At 39.4% G+C, this 20520-nt stretch overlaps 2 protein-coding genes across 3 annotated transcripts; both read right to left on the bottom strand.

The window, feature by feature from the left end:
* Positions 1-3178: 3178 nt before the first annotated feature.
* Positions 3179-8234, bottom strand: LOC104432589 (conserved oligomeric Golgi complex subunit 4). The gene is made up of 2 exons (XM_010045050.3): positions 6484-8234; positions 3179-3963 (listed from the first exon to the last, which is right to left on the bottom strand). Exons 1-2 carry the CDS (start codon positions 8071-8073, stop codon positions 3334-3336), a joined length of 2220 nt encoding a protein of 739 aa, XP_010043352.3. The 5' UTR covers positions 8074-8234; the 3' UTR covers positions 3179-3333.
* Positions 8235-14671: 6437 nt separating this feature from the next.
* LOC104432587 (pectin acetylesterase 10) lies at positions 14672-19146 on the bottom strand. Of its 2 annotated transcripts, none has more exons than XM_039303879.1 (12): positions 19068-19146; positions 18561-18643; positions 17945-18074; positions 17745-17818; positions 16963-17049; positions 16719-16843; positions 16566-16626; positions 16126-16179; positions 15959-16036; positions 15664-15769; positions 15354-15499; positions 14672-15205 (listed from the first exon to the last, which is right to left on the bottom strand). In XM_039303879.1, the coding sequence occupies exons 3-12, from the start codon at positions 18000-18002 to the stop codon at positions 15098-15100; spliced, it is 897 nt and encodes a 298-aa protein (XP_039159813.1). In that variant the 5' UTR covers positions 18003-18074; positions 18561-18643; positions 19068-19146; the 3' UTR covers positions 14672-15097. The 2 variants fall into 2 exon arrangements, with proteins under 2 accessions (XP_039159813.1, XP_039159812.1); XM_039303878.1 differs by having other exon boundaries at positions 18561-18649; positions 19073-19142.
* Between the last annotated feature and the right edge of the window lie 1374 nt (positions 19147-20520).

Genomic DNA, 20520 nt, shown 5'->3' with positions numbered 1-20520 from the left:
GCTCAATTGGGTATGGATAATAGAACCATTTTAGTTAAAAAATTTTCTTTCCATTTTTCTGTTACTTGTATGGTGACATTTCATCTATTAACAGCCATACATTCCATATCCTTTCGGTTTCCCAAAGTGTGGTAACATTATCTTCATGGTGGTGAAAATTGGGGGAGAAAAATCAAGAGCAAGGAGAATCCACCAAGAAAGATCCAACCAAAAAGTAAGGGGGACTCCAATATGTCCTTTTGGCTCTTTCTATTGTGGGAATTGCTTGGTTTATTCTTCGTGCCAAACGTGACTCTTTCAAGATTTTATTGCATATGTGGTGATATGTTCTTTTGGCCGACAAAAATCCCGTGAACCGATTTAAAGAGCTTGTTCTTAAGTGAACTCATTTTTGTTCTATTGTAAAATAATTTAAGCTTGTAATAATTGGGGATTAACTTTATGATCGATGAGCTTTTTCGATCTTCACGCGTGAGACTAACTACGCTTCTCTCATCCAATAAATGGCAAGCTATCGATGATTGAACTGAGGAACATCTACATCATTACGACCAATTTTGCAAATGATAACAAATCCGTAATCACGCATGGCTTTTGGGTTTGTCGAATAAACTGAACCTATATAAAAACATATGGACAATTTTTCTTAGAGCTTAGATAAATTTCAATACTCCTAAATCATGGAAAAATTACCAAAAAAATCATAACCCTATTGTACAAATACTAATTCAGTCCTAAGTCTTTCATTATAGCCAATGTAATCTTAAACCTTTTGACAACTTGCTACGGAGGTATACTAGCAATTTATCCAAAGATTCAAGACTAAATAAGTTATGTAAGCGCCACTCGTGTCATGTAAGACAGCTAACCTTCACATCAACAATTTCTAACAAAAAGTGGCCAGAACAATTACATCGGCAAATTATTAGGTTTATAACTAAATTGACAAGATGGGAAAATTTAAGACTAAACGGCATTTATAGAATAGGTTTATGAATTTTTTTAGTACTTTTCTCCCTAAATCATGCAAGTTAAATTTTTTTATCATGTTACAACTAATGTGAGCTTATGATCTTGAAAATATTTGATAAGTAGAATAAATACCAACAGCATGAAAAAAAGAAGAAGAAGAAGAAGAGAAGAGAAAATACAGAGCAAAGGGAAAAGGAGGATAAAGAAAAATTGAGAAAGATTAAGAAAGCCAAATACCGACTCGTTGGCCTTATATCTCGGTTGAGAGACTCCGCGCGAAGGAAAAGGAGGATAAAATAAAATTGAGTAAGAATAAGAAAGCCAAAAGAGAGAGAGTGGAGTGGGAATCCTTGAGAGAGAGGAAAATGGAGGGAGAGCTCTTGAGAGGGTGACACGTGTACCTTTCAAGAATTCTACTTTCAATATATGTATATATATAAGAATATACAGGTGGTGTGGTGCATGTGAACTGCATTATTAGGTCGTGAATCTTTAATGAACATGAAATTTGATAACGACGAGAGAGAATCGTTGTGGACAGGACGTGAGGGACGGTTGACTTCCATACAAAAATTAAGAATGACTTTAGACAATTTGCCTTCGAATCTCATTGGCTGCCGCCACGCTCCATTCATAGGACGATAAAGAAACTTTTCTGAATGGGACTTTGCCAGATTCCTCGGGCACGCCAGATTACTCACGAGTTAATTTATTTTACCATCATCATCATAAATAGTAACTCTATTGAGCAAAGTAACTCTTGTGTAGATTAGTTCTAATCAATCATAAAGGATATGAGTTGACTGTTTAACCTCGCAATCGCTATCACTTGTTAGATATGAGTCTCACTTCAAGTTTTTATATGTGTCATCTTGCTGGTAGACAAGTTTTACAATACCTCGAACTAGCGCGACATGTTTCGATGCCATGCGAACCTAATTCGCATCAAACACAGGCAGCTTCTTACTGACGGTAGGCTTAGACAGCGCTACATGCTTAGAGTTTTGATTAATATATCTTGAATATGAACTAATGGATTTCTCACTCACAATGAATTTAAGAATCACAATTATTAACTCATGATTCTTTTACTCAATGTACTTGGACATAATTACTGGCATAGACTAGTCGAGTTGAAAGTCCAAATACCATGTTATACGAGTCGATTACAACTAGTTTTTTTTTTTTCCTTTTAGCGTCACTTGCAACCAATCAATTCAAATAAACATAAATTATAATTGGGAAACAGAAAACTCTTTTCAATATATTTGGTTACAGTAGAGGCTATCACATTACATGTCTGTCATATGATGAGAGCGATAGATGGTCCATCACACTCTTATCATATGTCAAATATTACTCATGATACATCATTTCATAGTCATAGTCTATAAGAGTGCTTGCAGGATGAACTATTAGACTCCAAACTATTTCTTTTCTCCATCACACTCTTATCATATGTCAAATATTACGTATCATACATCATTTCATAGTCATGCTTGCGTATTTGGGAGCCACCACTTGCTAACTTGCTCAATGAAACGTTCCCGGTTTCAGATAACTAGTTGTCCTAGGACTCGGTTTCCAGTTCGACGCGATAGGAGCTATAATGCTCCGACCCATGTTTCTTTTCTCCCTCGCACTTTTATCATATGTCAAATAATATTTATAACAAAGCACACAGGATGCATCATCTCATAGCGTCACATTATGACCACAACACCAAATGAAGTCCTAGGTATGTTTTCTTATGGGCTTCTAATCTCATAAGAATCCAACTCATACATGACCAAGATGCATTGCATCAATCATCAATTAAAGTTCACTAAATGTTTGTTGTGACGAGTCAATTGCCACAAGCATTTCGAATATTATCTCTGACTTCGTCCACCAACGCAAGAGGGCATGGTCCATGCAGTTTATATGGCCACAAACGACATTAATGTCTTCCATGAGATATTAGTGCGAGCGTCTCTCAAGAAACTCCAGAAAGTGTGAGTTTCATTTGGAACTGATGAAAGACTTGTCAGTTTCATGTGGACCGCAGTACGGCTGGAAAGTGACTATGCCGTAGTTCCATTCCACTGCTCAGCTTGTTCTTTGTTGAGATTCGCCCGACAACCGGGGACGTATTGATTCCTATGAATGTCGACAACAACAGGGCTAAAGTAGTTTGGCGACGAGGATCGTGCCAGAGGCCTTCATGCAAGAAATTTCATCTCTGCTTCCAATAACTAAGAAGGTGAATGCAAATCCATCGCCTTTTCATCAGATAAAGAAGTGTACTTGAAAAAATTAATCTAAATACAACAAATTGATGTGTTAATCCAACCGGATTGTGTCGGCAACATCTGATAAGCATTACAACTTCAGAGCAGATATCGCCTCTGGTTTGAAGTCCACCCTAAGACCTAATACTCGCCTCACCTCAGCTGGAGTTAATCTCCAGGTCATTGGTCCCGAATTCTCACCCCAGAAATCTAGAATCTCGGAAACCTTTTCCAGATTAAGGATTGTAGCCATCTGAGTCAGACGCGCAAACTTATCTCTGACGGTTCTCTGGGTCATGCTCGAGAAATGACTAACGAGTGCCCTTGCATCTCTGTCGAGCTGAAGACCTCCAAGCTGACTAAATCTCTTCTGCATCATGATCACTTCGAGTCTCTTCACGATGAAGTCAATGACAAAATGCACAAATGAGTCGTAGTTGTTGGCAGTCATCAAGGGCTGGAGCCATGCCACATTGGTCTCTACGGCATGCAGCAGCCTCTGCACCCAGGGATCATTTATCTCATTATCAGCATATTCAGCCTCTGACAACTCATAACTGATAGTCGCCACACTATCTAGCACTGGACGGATCCGCGGTGTCACAGTAGCTACCAGTTGCTCCATCCCACCATTCAGAGCTTGCTTGAAAGTGTTGCTCATCTCACTGAGCTCAGATAAACAAGATTTCACTCTTTCTCTGTCAGCAGGGGCAGGAAATACCTATAGCAAGATAATTCAACTATTTCATTTCAAGATACCAGTCAACCTCAAGAACCATGAAGCACTTCGAAGCAAGTTACTATTTTCAGGGATTCAAATGGGAGCTTGACCAATTCAAAAAGGTAAGAGTGCAAATTTGAATGTTTGGCATAACTACCTAAACAATAAGCTTAAAAAGTTTGACAGTGCTGCTCCTCAGTCGATCAAAATTAGAAAACCAAAGCATCTAGCAATTTCTTTTATCCATTATCACAGCTGACAATACTGTTCAAGCTAACTACAACACCTCAATGCAACAACCGCAACCAGAATTAGAAGAAAACAGCAAAATAGCAACAGTCAATTTATTTGACATGAAGCTGCAAGGACCTTAAACAAAACAAATAGAGTGTGCTAAAATTGGACATCAAAAGGGAGAGTTTCAGTCAGCAACTTCGAGCCAGTAGTACATAAGAGGGGAGAAAAGAGCTAAATCGAAGCAACAATAGAGAAAGGAAAGGCCCAGCACAAGGAAAAGGAAAACGAAGCTTGAATATGGCCATTGCCACTGCCATGTACAGACAGACCTATGTCTCCTGTTTAAGAAGAAGACCAAATGGAGGAGAAGAATAAGAAGAAGGTGGCCTCAGAAACCAGCAAACCAAGTGTTGTTTGCCACCGAAACGGCTCACATGGACAGATTTTAAAAGCCATATCTTCTGGAAACTCTCCATTTGATTTACTTAAGTAGACTAGATAGGGGGAAAAATGATAGTACAATACACAAATGTGGCAAATATAGAAAGATACAGTGGTCCTTGTAATGATCTAAACAATTCTAAAGGTATACAGCACTTCCAAAGTGCCTGAAAATCTAAGCTACCAAACTACTGCTCCACATATTGCCAGTGTCCTTAAAAGAAGATGGGGGAAAGACCCTGTCAGGTGGCCAATGGAATCACCAACGATAGGGCAGATTGGACCACCAGGTCAACTGGTGATTTTATAAAACATTTGTTACCATGATACATAATCTCGGCAAATGCATTGATATAAGTGTCGCCACCCTTTCTGGAATGAGAAGCATCACCCCCACATTATTTGCCCATGTTTATAAAATGTCTATGCCACCAGCTCACTTGCTTTAATTTCAAGCTGCTTCCTAATGACCTGGTCTCTTTAGCAGCTCAAACAAGAAGCCTTGTCCACAGGTTCAATACCATATGGCAGCTTAACACACAACTTTCACCAATTAGTCCAACCACCAACCACACCAGGTCAATGCAGGTCTAAAGACTCTATAAAGTCTACTTCAGCAGTTGAACTAGAGGTCAAACCAGTTCAGTCCCGTTCTTCCGCAAAGCTGCCGCCATACTCCACTAGGACCACTACTCTAACCAGACCAGTCTAACACCTGGTACGTGACCCAACCAACTCAACCAGCCAACCTGAACTAGATGCAGAAACCTTGTATACCATTATCTAGTTCTCCACTAAAAACTTTCTCAAGCAAAATACTGACACTATAACAGCAATTGTGCATTCAACTCCATGCTTTCCTCCAACTCGAACTCGCAGCAATAGCAACATCTAAAATTCTCACAAAAAACCATAACTATGGCATGTGCAATCATCAACATTTTTTCTTCAGGTCAGGGCCAAATTAGGAGTTCAAATTTTATCAATCATCATACAAGCCTCTTAAAATGAAAGGAAGTGGTAGCAGTAGACATCTAAACACACCATATGGCTAACTAAGTACTTCATATGTAGCCTATTCCAGCACCTATTTGATCAATTTTAACATGCCAAGGTAAGTTGTATCCACATTTGTACTGACTTAATTATCTCAAATGAGCAACATGCAGATTTCTAGAATTATAAAGAAACATATACTCTTTTTTAAGACCACACACTGTGTCCCCAATACAAACATGATATATGTTCCAAAGCTGCTCCATCTCATCTGAAACCTCAAGAAGCGGAACTATGACAACTTCCATCATAATCCATGATCCCAAAATTTTTAAAGGCTATATCTGAACACAAAATTAATCCATTCATGAAAGATTCTTTTAATTCTTAACGAAGTCTTTGACAATTCAATCCTAATTGCATAAGACGTCAAAAATGTCATTTAAGAAATGATCATACTACATGAAGCAGAATATAGGAATTAAAGAACTAACGTGGAATATTAACCACACCCTCAAACATTAAGCGTTCATGCACTGGCAAAGGGAAAGATGCCCAGCTTCCCAGCCCCCCAAGCAACTAGACAGATGAAGCCAGAGTAGACAAAAGCATCATATTAATGAACAAAGAAGCAAATCGACATCCAGAATACACCAGTACCTTATTCTATGGGCCAAAAGTCTTATTTGTTTCAATGTCTATCTTTATACATGTGATGAACATTCCTGTTTATCCAGATGTCACTTTTATTATCACTTGGAGACAGAACTTATTATATTGGTCAATTTTCATTAGAAAATATCATTAGTAAACTGTAAATGGAGATGTATTACATCCGCAAATTACCTGTGTGCATTGCTCTTCAATCTCATGCTTAAGCTTGACAACATATTCGCTGCTTACATCCATATTATTCAAGGCCGTTGCTATTTCAGTACCAGTTTTCTGCACACCAACACCACCCAGGAAAAGCCTAGCACCAAGGTTGGGCTCTCTCATCCTCATTTGCAAAGCTTCATGATACTCATTGCTCAACAAACTAGAGGCGCCACTCAAAACTGCCACAACTGAGCTGATATTTGAAGTTGAAATGGCTCTTCTCAAGCAGCTCTGAAGAACATAGAACACATCGTCGACCATAGAAGAGGTAAGGCTATCGGGAACATGCTCATCTATCCGAATAGCCTTCCTCGCATTCTCCACCATAAAGAAGCCCTCTAGAATCACATAATACCCAGTGATTTCTTGCACGACTTTACTAAAGCTCCCGCTCCTAAATGCCTTTGTTGCTCGTGGCAGCAAGTCAGGATCAACTGAAGTCAATCCCTTGATCTTGGAAAGCATAAATTCAGTGTAATCCTCACCCAATTGCATAAGGGACAATATCTCCTCCAAATACAACTCAATCTCTCTGGGATCCGGCCCTTGCGGAGCTCCAACGGCAAGCAAATTCAAGTTCTGCGAATTGATCTCAGAAGATATCTTCCCCAATTTCCTATATTCCATATACTTCTTCAAAATCTGCGACCCCCGTGAATCACACTCCTCCTGGAGCTCGCAGATCGCATACACGATACCATCCTCTCCACAAAGACTCTTCAAAATCTCATTGTTCTCCTCGATTGCCAATACAATATCCTTAAACAAATTGGTCAGACACCCGACGAAGTTAACCTGATTGTTGTGCTGATCCTGCATCAATTCCACCAGTTGCTCGAACTCGATCCTGGATCTCATCCCAATCACCTTCTTCAAGTAGCCGACGTACGCCTGAAGCCCTTCGTCCTCCAACCCCAGCGGGCAATACAGCCGGATGAAGCGGAGAACCGTGGCGTGATCCCGCTGATCCACCGCGGCAGCCAGCCGCTTCCTCACGATCCCCTCGAGCTGCTTCTTCGAGGCCATCATCTGGTCCCACCCGCGCGGATCCCGCCCGTACTTGGCGTCGATCTGCAGGAACCGCTCGACGCACTTGGCGGCGGACTCGTAGTCCTCGCGGTCCAGCGCCCGCCGCGCCCCCTCGATGCACTCGTTCCGCTCCACGATCGCGTCGAGGTGGAGGAGCGTGTCGCCGACGCGGGACTGGGCGAGGTCGAGCTCCCGGACCTTGCCGCTGACCTGGTCGGCGAGGAGGGAGGTGGCGCGGACGTTGGAGAGCATGTGGTCGGAGTCGGAGCGGACGATGTCGAGGACGGCGGAGGAGCGCTGGAGGTGGAGGAGGTGGCGGTCGAGGTCGGCGCGGCGGGAGAGGAGGGCGTCGAGGTCGAGGTCGAGGGCGCGCTGGTAGGCGATGCACTCGTGGAGGAGGCGGGTCATGGCGCCGACGTCGGTGAGGGAGCGGACGCGGGCGAGGGCCTCCGGGGCGCCGAAGTGGATCGAGGAGAGCGCGTCCTCCGGGGGCTCCTCGAGCGGCGCGAGGGACAGGGGCGACGCCATTGCCGCCGACGACGCCGTCGCCGCCGTCGTCGTCGTCGTCGTTCTCGTCGGTGGTTTTTTGTTTCTCAGGGGATCGATTTCTTCATCCGCGACGAGAGAGAGAGAAATGGGAAGAAGAAGAAGATGGATCTCGGGGAAGGTCCGGGGGCCGCATGTTTGAAGTTGGGATTTCGTGGGGACTGGAACTGCAATTACGGGGGAAGAATGGGGCTGATTTGCTTTTTATCCGAAATTCGAAAATCGCCCCGTCCTTTTATGTTTCTTTCCGAAATGAGCCTTTTTTATTTTTTCGGAAAGTTTTACCGCTGCTCTTTCTTTTTTCTTTTTTTTTGTTGGCACTGTTCTAACGACCGATTTTTACTGGTTACTAATAAGTACCGTGGACTTAACGCCTTAAAATTGTTGACTTATAGACTCTTTTTTTTTTTTTTATGATTAATATTTGAAAACTCTAAACCGATATGTCCGTGATAAATTTACGATCATAAAAAATCACAAACAAATTTATCTCAAATGGGTACATTTGTAACAATTTACCATAATTTTCGTTAAATTTACTAAGTTGGATGACATGTGACGGTAGATTAGTGTACTAGTTTGGAATTTTACTATATGTTTATCACAGTTGTATTATTTTTGTGATTTTTTTGTGTTATTAATCCAATTTAACATAATATATTTATTATAAATATACCGATTTGGGATTTGAGGTGATTGAACAAATTAATTTGGAGTAAATTTATCACTAATGTATTGATTTGGGATTTTTGTGGTCACTTGGGGTAAATTTATCACGAGTATATCGGTTTAGATTTTTAAGTGGTCAAAAAAATTAGTTTAAAGTAAATTTGTCATAATCATATCAGTTTAAGATTTTCCAAGGTATTAACCATTTCTTTTAAATGAAAAAATGTTATTTCTTGAATTTTTGTGGATTTTCTTTGCACTTTCTTAATTATTTTTTACATTTCTTCCTCTCTTTTTCTGAATCCTCTCTCTCACCTTGTCCACGGCAAAAAACAAATAATCATGAGCTGCCTCCCCTTGGTGTTGCCCGCGACCGCCTTTTGCAGTTGGTCGTGCCGGATTTGAGACCGCCGTCGGGACAGCCCTCGAAGACAAGCTCCAACTTAAGATATGGATCTCGATCTATTGTTTCTCTGTTGTAGTGGTCGTTGTGGACGAAGGGATCACGATGGCTATGGTTGCAGTCCGATTGTAGAGAATCATCGTGGTAACCCCGCCAGGGCCGCCACCTTTCTGTTCCCCTATCAATTTCCTTTTGACTCTTTCTTAATTTCTCGCAGGGAAAATTCCAAATAATTTCCTAAAATATTTTCATTTTCTCAAAAGGGCCCTAAGTAAATCTTATTTTAAAGAAAAAAAAAACACACACACACACAAGTAGTCTTAATAGTTTAAAATAAATGCTTGAAATGGCTATGACATTTTCAAAGAAGGCACGCCCTCATACGTTGGCTAAATATTCCAACTAATCAAGAGCATTATTGTCCAAAGACAATTTTAATCTAAAATTTAGTTAAATTAGATTAAAAATTAAGAAATCTAAAAGTTTTTTTAAAAAGAAACAAATTATGGGTGGAAGGGATGGTCTATGGCCATTGCCTCATCACTAGTGGGCCGTGGATGATGGCTGGCAGGGTCGTAGGCACTTTGATGAGGATTGACAACCCTTGTCGACCAAAGGTGAGGATCGATCAAGAGAGGGTTGTGACCATCTCCCAGGTCTTACCAACCCTCACCCATATATAAGGGAGGGTTTAAGCCCTTGGCCAAACTTGCACAATGGTCGGCGACCCTTGGCTAGACTTGGGCGAGTCGCCTATGGCTTTTGAGGGTAACCCTCACCTAGCCAAACCTTACCCAGCCATCTTTGGGTATCATTGGTGGCCAGCCTCGCTTGAGATCGACCACTAGCGAAAAGGAAAGAAAAGGAAAAAAATAAAGAAAAAGGGAAAAAGTAAAGGACAAAAATATCCTTGACGAATCAATGAGGTTAGGTTGTCTTCAATATTAACATAGTTATTTCGGACCCTTATTTGAAATAAAATTTAATCAATTTCCTTATTTGAGAAAATGAAGGCAAATTAGACTTTAATCTACAACAATGTCTACTTTAGACCCTTGACTCTCTTGATTTTGCGTTCGCTCACTCCATGCTTTTCATCTTATTTTGGATATGAATTTTCCTAAAATTAATTAAATATAGAAATATTTTAGGAATATCAGTCGAGTCAAAATGTGTTGGATATGAGTTAGATTGGAAATAGGTACTTAAATTTGTATTGCATAGAAATTGATCGATTAAAGTTGGACCATTTTCGACCCAATCCGATTCATAATCTGACTACCATATTTAATAGAAAGACTAATCACATCCTAAAGATTCCATTTTCCACAAGGTCAATTGGGGATTTTACCCACCGTTAGGGGTGTGCAACCGAACCGGGTATACCCGGTTCCCGGACCAGTCCACTCAGAAAACAAGGTTGTGAACCGATTCCTATTGAAACCAATGGGAACCGGTTCCCAAAATTTAGAATCGGTTTAAACATGTTCAAGAATAGGTTCCAAGTGATTACCCACCTGAAAATCGGTTCTTGGACCAATTTTGGAACTGGTTTCCAAACTGATTTTGTAAGTAGAGGTCCAAAACCATTTTTTCCCCTCGATTTCTATTTTTACTCTCGCAATCACACAACGTTTTTCCTCTTGGCTCTCTCAAATGCACATGGCACTCCTCCTTTGTCATTCCTCTTCCTCACTTGCTTCCCTTCCTCACCAGCTCCCTCTCGCACCGTCCGATGGACAAATGGTGTTCGTCGCCGCCAAATTCTTGTGTATCATATGGATTGGCTTGCCTAATATCTCTTTTGTAGAAGAAGTTATGCTTGCATAAATGAGTAGTTTCATGTAGTAGTTATGGGAATAAGACTAATATTAGACCTATGTTTGTTGTTAATTCTTTACCTTATGATTTTATTTATAATAATTAGCCCTATGGATCCTTAATTTTCATTTAATTAAAAAGTTCATGTATTTATTTATTACAAGTGTTTAATATTTTAATACAAATTAGGAGGATTACATTATTTTCTCACGTATTAATATAAAATTCGAAATCATATAGGATATTAAGAGCTTGTAAAATAGGTTCTAGTGGAAACGGGGTTGACCCTAGAACCAAATCGGAAAAATAGGGTGGCTTGGATTCAAGGTTCAATACAAATAAGGTCGGGTATAGGGTCCAGAAAAGAGGAACCTATTATAACAAGATCGGTTACAAGGTCTAGGTTTAGACCCTACCCACCTTGGACCTGATCACCCCTACCTACCATAAGGGATATAAGGTAATATATCCAAGCACTTGACCTTTTTGCTCGAATTTTTGTTGATTTGCTCGAAATTTTCTATGATGTTCTTCGGTAATTTACCAAGATGAGTCAAGTCAATTGATGTTTCCTTTTCTTTTATTTTTGGTCGAAAGTGTTTCCTAGCTTGATGAGCAAATTTTATCACTTGTTAGGGTTCCATTCTTAAGATATATGCTTTTATGTGTAACATATCATGCCCCATTAGGTAGAATGTTTGGTTTACATGTTCCTTCAAGAGTTGATTCTATTCTTGCTGAAATTGCGATCCTGTTTATACCTTTCTCTGAATCTCTTGTGAGGTTGTTTATTTTTCTTTTGTTTGTTAAAATGTCAAGAGATAAAGAAAATCATTGATTATAATTAATTGCAATATGAAATCATTCATAAGCCTTGTTGTTTAGAATCCATTATCTTGCATATGTGATGTTGTTGCACAAGCATTCCTGATCCTTTTAGCGATTCCTTTATCTCTTGTGAATGTTTGCCATTGGGTTTACCTTTGAGATGAAATATTTGTCTTGACTAGCTCAATAAAAATTCTTATTGTTGCTCATAGATGGAAAATGATGATGTTAATGGTGCAATAATGGGTGCAGCTGTGTTAATAATGGCATTTTAGTAATGAAGGATGAAGGTTTTAGTAGTGAGATAACTAGAGTGCCACAGGGAAAAGAGATTTTGAGAGAGAGTTATCCATGAACCTTGTTTTACATTTGTGAGTACTAATTGTGTCAATCAAATACCTATGAGATCATAAGTTTTCTTTGAATTGTGTAGAGTTCTTGGGTCAAATAATTGGTTGCACGAAATGGTAAATATGTCAATCAAAGAGCAATTGCTAGCTCTTTGCCATATTTTAGGGCATAATGTGAGGTTAAGAGTGGTAGAGCCAAAGTTCAATCGGTCTATTGAGACCATTCGTCAATACTTTAGAATTGTCTTGCAAGCAATTCTAAAATTATATAAACATGTTATAAGACCATCGGATGGCACTACACCCTTGACAATATCCAAGAGTAGAAGATTTTATCCGTACTTTAAGATATGTAATATGACAAATGTCACGAACCTCATTTTGATAGTATGTTGTTACATTTACTTATTTATTGAGTACATTAGGATTGTATTGAAGCTCTTGATGGTACTCATGTGTCGGTTCTCCTAGAAATTCTAGGTTCGAGGTCAAAAAGAGAAAACAACACAAAATGTTCTTGCAATTGTTACTTTTGATTTAAATTTCATTTATGTGTTGGCCATTTGGGAAGGTATGGCACATGATTCTCATATTCTTACAAATGCACTTTCAAGGCCTCGAGGAATGAATAGACTATTCCATACTTTCTATAAAATTTATACCAAACTTTCCTGAAACATGTTGTTAAAACTTTATATAAAATTGGTAGGTAAATATTATCTTGTTGATACCGGATACGGCATCCAATCGGGAATAATTTCTCCATATCATGGAGTTCAATATCACAAGAGGTAGTTTAGTGATCACTAAAATTGAGAATGAGAAAGAGTTGTTTAATCATCGCTATTCATCTTTACGGTCTGCAGTATAAAGGGCATTTGGGGTCCTAAAAAGGCATTTTCGTGTATCGGATGCCAAACCCTTTTGGTCTTCTGATACTCAAGTTGATGTAGTCTTAGCATATTGCATTTTACATAACTTCATTATAGGAGTTGACCCTTATGATCCCTTTATAAAAGAATTAAATGTAAAAGTCAAATCTCAAAGTCAAGAAAGAAGACATCAACAAACACAAAGAGAAGAGGGAGGAAAACAGAGAGTGGGCAACAAAAAGAGATAGTATTGCACATTTAATGTAGGATAATTATAGTAAGCATAGAATGAATGTTTAGTAATTGTATTCTTTTTAGAAGTTGTTTGATGTTTTTAATGTGACATGAAGTATAGATTACTACTTTGTGATTGGAGTTCTTGTAAATGTGAACTTGATTTACTACTCTATATCAATGTGATGTTTTCTTGTCTCATTAGTCAAATGATGTCTATTCTTGTGTCATTCTTTGTTTGTCACAATTTCTTATGTAGGACATGTCCAATAATGTAGCAATGGGCAAGACTAGAGAAGGGAAGACCAAGCATTTCATATGGTCAGGACCTATAGAGCGTATGTTTTTAGAGATATTAGCTTATGAGGCTTTCAAGGGGAACAAACCCTCAACCATCTTTAAACCATCTTCCTTGTTCGAGTTGCTCAAGCTATAAATGAGAAATTTGGGACTGAATGTGAGCCTAATCATGGGGACAACTATCTTAGAACTATTTAAAATAATTGGCCTATCATCCAAAATTTGCAGGTTAAGAGTGAATTTCGATGGGACCACAATTTGAAAATGGTCACTGTTGTTCGAAAGGAAGTCTTTGATGAAGAAATAATGGTAATGGCTTTTTCAGATTTCAATATAACTTAATACTCTTAGCATTTGTTATCCAAAAATTGCAAGTTGTGTTTATGTACCTTGATATGCTACAATTTGTTATATTCAAGCAGCTAGAAATTTTGATTCAAGAGCTTTATTATGCATGAAGCATGTTGAGACATGTAGGAATTGGAGGCTGCTATGCTTTTGTTTGCTTATACATCATATGCTCTTTACATATAAAAAAACTAGGACATAGATGATAAGCAGATTGCAAAAGTTACTATAATCATAACTAGCAAATCCACCTATTTAGATTCTTGTTTTTTTGTGATTTTTTTTGTAGGTACAACCTACCCATGGCAAGTACTTGAACAAGAAAATCGAGATGTACGGTGAACTCACTTTGGTGGCTGGACAATTTGGAGACATCGACTTGCCTCCTTTGGGGAATGTGGACTTCTCAACTAAATTAGATGATAGCAATGACAATACTAAGAAAGGAATAGAAGATCCTTCAAGATTTAATAGAAAGCAAAGTCATGCCACTAACAAGGATGATAGGGTTTGCAATGCTCTCAGAGCAAATTGAAGAGGTTGCTAATGCAATGAAAAAGTTGAGTCAACATCAATTGGTTGTTGTAAGAAACATTAATTATTTTCCTGAAAAATGATTTCACGGATATATAAAAAAGAGGTCATCATGGAAAATAAAAAAAAAAAAAAGATGGACGGTTTTAAACCTTTGGGCAAACGAAGAGGAATGACCGGTTTTGGCTCGATATGTTTTCCTTTTCTTAAAAAATAAAGTGTTATGGAAAAAAATTACTAATTATAATAAAGAATTATAACATGAATTTACTTAGAAGTGGGCTCATGAGTAATCCGAAATCGACTATTCCATGCATCAAACGGATAGCCGACGATGGCATCAAGCTCTTGCCAGCTCCGACGAATACGATAGCTCCGCCATAAGTAAGAGTAAATCGGCGGTGATCGAATCTTGTGTACAGGTCCTTCCGAATACAGAAGTTCTTAAATGGAGAGAGACCCACATGGCCACGAATCTTAGTGTGTTCATCAAACGAGGCGTTCGAATCATCAATGCATCAGCTGGCTGCTGATCCCTGAACCCGCTTTCAGCAAGCTCTCTTATCCCCTTTGGCAATGTACAGTTGATTCGCCCGGATATGAATCGAGAGTAACAGCATGTCGTAGGCTGACAGACGGTGACTCGGTCAGCGGAACACCAGATTGTGGCAGGTATTGTCGCAAGGGTAGGGACAGTCGATGGCCTTGGCGCCGCCTCGATTGAAATACCAGTTCCCGACCGACTCTGCGATGCCCTGCCGCCGACACCCGATGCATGAACAATGCAGTTAATAATCCAAAACTAAGAGGCGGATATTGGTGTGCAGATTGTGTGATTTTGTTCAACGTGTATGCTGCAATTGAATTAAAAGAGATCGTATCGCGAGTCAAAGTTATAAGTACCTTGTTTCTAATGTGAGGCGACACGGGGGCAAACCATGTGTCCTGCCTCTCGGTCTGGCAATGAGAGAAGCAAGAATTTATGAAGAGTCCGTTCTTGCTGGACCTCGAGAAGCTGGTGAGGGCTCTCAGCATTTGATACCGAAAATCTGCATTGTCGGATACATCATGCAATAAAGCTCAAGTTATTGTGTTTCAAGCGATTGAAGCCAGCTGAAATGATGCATACTAGAGAGCATTCATTCTTCCAACATTGTATGATGAGGGAAAAGGAGAAAATTGCGAAGACGGCAATGACATTATCCGAGCAGACCTTGCAGAAAATTAATCTGTGGGGCGGTACAATAGGCATGGTTCTTTCTGCATCGACTCCAGTAGCCACGAGGATCAGCCGATGGAGGAGCTAGGCTTGCCAAGACCTGATTAAACCGATGAAAATCATTTAGGAAACAGAAGTTCGTGGAGGCAGACTACTATAGTGACCTGATGAACTAGTCCTCAATCATCTGTGAGGACGCGCATCGGAGCACATATTAAACAAGAGAGAACAAAATACAAATAGAAAGGTTTGGTCGAATCAGAAAACTTGTTTTAAAAATGGGACATACCTGCCAGGTATCGTAAGCTGCATTCACGAGAAACAAGGGAGTCTTGACAGTGCCAATCAGATGCTGTGGAAAGAAGCACTGGAAAAGGAGGGAAACATTTGAATGACGGTATCACGATATCAATCACGGAACCAACATGTGTGAAAAAACAAGAGAAGGAAAATTACTAAGGTAGGATTCAGACGATTGGTACAGCTCCCCGGAAGGTTCTTTTGAACTCCCTGTAAAAACACAGAAATCCGCTGTTTCCTGAGTATGATGTCGCCAATCCTAAGTACAATCCAAGAGAACGAGCAATACAAAAATGCACAGGGAAATAAAACACAGGGCTAATGTGTGAATACGAATCACAGCCGTCCGACAGTTCAACGTGTTCCGAAATTCCAGGAAAAAGGTAACAATCACAGCCCAGTTCTTTACAACCTCGTTGACTATATTTTTAGCACAGATGATTATCTCTCATGCTTTAACTTTTTGGTCCATGAGCATGATTCTATTTTACCAGCAAAAAGAGCTGATTTGTTCATGAGACATAATGAATGGTTAGGCCCATCTTCAAAGTGGAAAGCTATTTTATGCAATAATGGAAGAACCACAAAAAGGGCACCTGTAGGTTAACCACTCCTCTGAACATCCTTCTTAAAGTGCGCCTCCCCGACACATCCATCCTGAAATTTTGCGACAAAATCAGCACAAGCATTTGGGAGCAAAGTAAAGATCTACAACTGTAGAGACGAAAAAAGTCGGAGACTGTAATTACGCGTCGAGGAACATTCCACCGTCACTGAGGCACTTGACTCTTGTGTAACCAGAGAAAAGATTTCGGAATTCATCGCAGTGCAGTATAGAAGCCACGCCGCCCGCACTACACCCAGAAAGAAGAGCCTAGAATACCAAAAGACAAATAAGTAGGACAAAGAAGAACAGAAAAGCAGAAGGACAAAGGCTTCAGAATAAGTGCAAGAAGGAAGGAAAAATGACTTATCAAGATGCTTCATGAGAACCTGATTAGCATAGCGCATTCCTTTCGACATCAACTCTTCCATTGCAGCTGACCAAATGCGTTGTCCTCGAAAATATAATTGTGCTGCCTGAGATCACAAATACATGGAAGAAATTTCTCACTAAGCCACTGGTGTGATAGTGTCAATGAGTATAAATGATGACTTGCATAAGAAACCCAAATAGACGTTATGTATGAGAAAACGAATTTGATTCCCTCAATAGTCTAGTCAAAGGAGCAAAGTCCAATAAGAGCTTATGCAGCAGAGAAGTTAAGCCTATGAAACTTCAGGCAAATGAGGACACAAAAGAACAGGCAATAACAGCTTGAGATAGAAAGCAGACATAAAATTTAAATTTTGATAAGTTGGTAAGGGCTTAAATAGAGCTACTAGGCAGCAAATGGCATTTTGTTCTCAGTAAACACACACAAAATAGGAAAAACGTAGAACTTAGAAGATGTAAAATTGAGATTTTTGTAAATCTGTATTTACAAATTTGTCCATCTACAGACACATTTGCAAATAGTTTACTTTGAATGTCAAATTGTTTGCAATGTTTGCTCGCACATTGCAGAAAAAATCATTCAAAAACAGAATATGAATTAGCAGTGGTGCACATATATATAAATTCTATTTGTTTGTTTTTCAAAATTTGTGTTCTTAGAAAAGGTAAAAGGACATTCTCAACATTCGCAATCAAAAGCAATATCATCTGGAATATTATGAATTCACCATGCTGAAGCTAAATCTGAAGATTTGCATGCTCAAACGTTTGTACTGACCTGATTTTGACTGTCCCCACTAAAAGAAGCTCCGTCACAGTAACGGATTTTGACTCTGTTCCAATTGAAAAAATCTGCAAGGGTTATATTCGAATCCAGAATTGCTAATAAGTAACTCATGTGACAAGAGAAGAGAGACAGACAGAACACTTAAAAAGAGTTGGATGTTAGACAAACTAAAGATGGTATTCAGAAATAACCAGGATTTTCAGCAGCTTTGTTGCTCAATATCCCAGTAAAGGGAATCTGCCGCTCCATGTATGTGGACGAACCACGGCGTGTCTTCTTACGGTAAACACAGTTTCTGATTGTATCACACCATCCTCCTCCCTATCATCCGCAGTAAGAATTGAAATTGGTATCACAGAGGCTCTAAATTGGGAAAATTCACATGAATGTCTTTGCTTGTGAACCAATGTTCATAAACTCATGCGTAAATCTATCGAATGCTGCTCGGACAATTGGCTGAATTATTAAGCCTAATACTAATAAAACACTCCAAATCTAGTGCAGAAGAAGCACCAAAATATCCGTTATGCCAACCAATACATTTCCAACTCAAAGTTCATGCTTCGACCATCAAACCACACTCAACTCTGTCAAAGCACTACCAACCTAGTCTCTTTCAACAATGAGAGCAACTGGTAAGGCAGAAAAAATCTAGCAGACCAATAAAAATGAACTTGCCGCCCGAATTAATGCAAAAGGACAATATGGATCTGTATCAACAAGTTGCTGAATTGACAAACCACAATAGTGATTCCGTGGGGGAAAAGAGCTACCCCATTACTGCTCTGTGGAGGGATAATGACATACCTCCAACTGAATGAGCCAACTATTAGCACCCGATCCGTATCCTCGGTGGAGGTGATAACCTGGTAAGCTCCCATCAAGACAGACTGCACAATTCATGTTTAAATTCATGTAAAAACAATCCATTTATAGGTGGGCGCGCGCACACGCGTCATTGATTTCATGTAAATTCAACTAGTCGTCAACAATGCAGCATCATGTAAATTCAATCTAATCACGAACTGATCCTAAGCTAGTTACTTTCACAGGCAACCAAAGCATCAACAATTCCAGTTGCATGCAATTTTTTCCCCTCTAAACAAGAAGTGGAGCAACTTGCAAACATATTTCCCAAGCTTGAAGCACCAAAACAGAGACACAAACCAAAAACTAGCAAAGGGAACCTTTGAGATGGGTAAGGGGTTTTTGCTTTACCTACAAATTTTTTAATTCTTCGAACGATATAAAAAGAAAAAGGTATTTGAAATTCAAACTTCAAAATAAAAATATCAAAGCAAGAACTCTCTCTACCTGCACCTTGGCAGCAGCACCATAAATAAGAGTAAGACCCACCATCAATGGCCTCCCACTGATGCCATATTCGGCGTCACCATTTGCCCAATTCATAAACACCAATGCCATGAACATCACAGAGCCAAAAGGCTTCATCTCTTTCCGCCGAACGCTATGATTCTCACTCTGAAACAAAATACACATACAGGAGAGAGTGAACTCGCGTTGCTTTATATAAGGAAATATCCAACCGCTCATTTAAGAGCACAGGCTTTTTTTAATATTTTCACTTGCTTTTGAGCTGGAGAGAGAGACAGGCAGACAGAGAGAGAAGTAATGTCGTGTTGTAACAGTGATAGCAGCAAGTGAGATACAGTGGCAGAAAATTGGCGGTCCCTTGTTTTGAACCAGATATTTATGTAGAGGAACTCTCTGGCAAAGACCAGTGTGCCATCGAATGCAGTCGGTGACCGACATCGAAAAGAAAACATCACCTGAAAACGACTGCAAAGTGCAAACAAATTGACGGAGGTGATGAAGAAACACACCCATTTTTTGTATCGACATGTTTTTATGACAAGATACCAAAGAGAAAAGGCTGAGGGACAAGACCGTAGCACGCAAGAAAACAGCAAGAGAGGCTGATTTATTTCACATAGAAAAGAAAACATCAACTGAAAACGACTGCAAAGTGCAAACAAGTTGAGGGAGGCCATCAAGAAACACACCCATTTTTTTGATTGACATCTTTGGGGACAAGATACCAAAGAAAAGGGCTGAGAGACAAGACCGTACGCAATCAAGAAAACAGCAAGAGAAGCTGATTTTACTCACACACAGAGAACGTGAGAGAGAGAGAGAGAAGCTGGTTCTGTGAGATCTCGTGGCCTGTAATCTCGCCGCTGGCTACTTACTGAATTTTCATGGACCGGGACATAACTGGAGTCTTATACGAGGCACCATTATACCAGCGCGAGATATGCAATAATTGTGGGGCTGGGTTGGGATAGGATGAGATGTCACGTTTCTTGCCCAGTACCATTTATTTACATCGTTGGAGCTTCAAGAGGGATCGAAAGAGGAAAAGGGAGGGTGCGAAAGGGAAGTCTTTTTATATGGTATGATATTATGTAGTCTTATTCCATTAAAGTCCAATTTATGTTTTTCAGAATTTTATTTCTCAAGAAAAAAGACATTTCCTGACGTGACTAATTCTCCCGATCTTTAGACTTACATCGTAAAAAAGCAAGTCAATCACCTTTTAATGAAATGATTATGTACTGTGAAAAGAGTTTTTTTTTTTATAATTTCAAAGTATGAAAAAGAAAAATGAAGAATTTATCTGGCTTGATATATGATATACATGGTGTATACCGTACATTTATTTAAGGTTGGTTATCTCTAAAACTAATTGGCAAGTTTAACAGTCAGACAAGTGGAAATTGGCAGATTAAAAAAATTGATAAATTAA

This window comes from Eucalyptus grandis, chromosome 2 (assembly GCF_016545825.1).
Source record: "Eucalyptus grandis isolate ANBG69807.140 chromosome 2, ASM1654582v1, whole genome shotgun sequence".
Taxonomy (NCBI): Eukaryota; Viridiplantae; Streptophyta; class Magnoliopsida; order Myrtales; family Myrtaceae; genus Eucalyptus; species Eucalyptus grandis.
The sequence above is the reverse complement of the archived record's forward strand: the minus strand, read 5'-3'. Positions and strand labels throughout refer to the sequence as shown.

What these genes read in the sequence shown, in the direction of transcription:
- LOC104432589 (XM_010045050.3), bottom strand. Translation starts at nt 8,073, where the DNA reads ATGGCGTCGCCCCTGTCCCTCGCGCCGCTCGAGGAGCCCCCGGAGGAC. An exon ending in TTGAAGAGCAATGCACACAG is followed by an intron (nt 3,964 to 6,483) that starts GTAATTTGCGGA and finishes ATCTTGCTATAG; the next exon opens with GTATTTCCTGCCCCTGCTGA.
- LOC104432587 (XM_039303878.1), bottom strand. Translation starts at nt 19,112, where the DNA reads ATGGTGGGTCTTACTCTTATTTATGGTGCTGCTGCCAAGG. An exon ending in CAAAGCTGCTGAAAATCCTG is followed by an intron (nt 17,819 to 17,944) that starts GTTATTTCTGAA and finishes TAACCCTTGCAG; the next exon opens with ATTTTTTCAATTGGAACAGA. An exon ending in GAGGAGTGGTTAACCTACAG is followed by an intron (nt 16,180 to 16,565) that starts GTGCCCTTTTTG and finishes GTGTTTTTACAG; the next exon opens with GGAGTTCAAAAGAACCTTCC.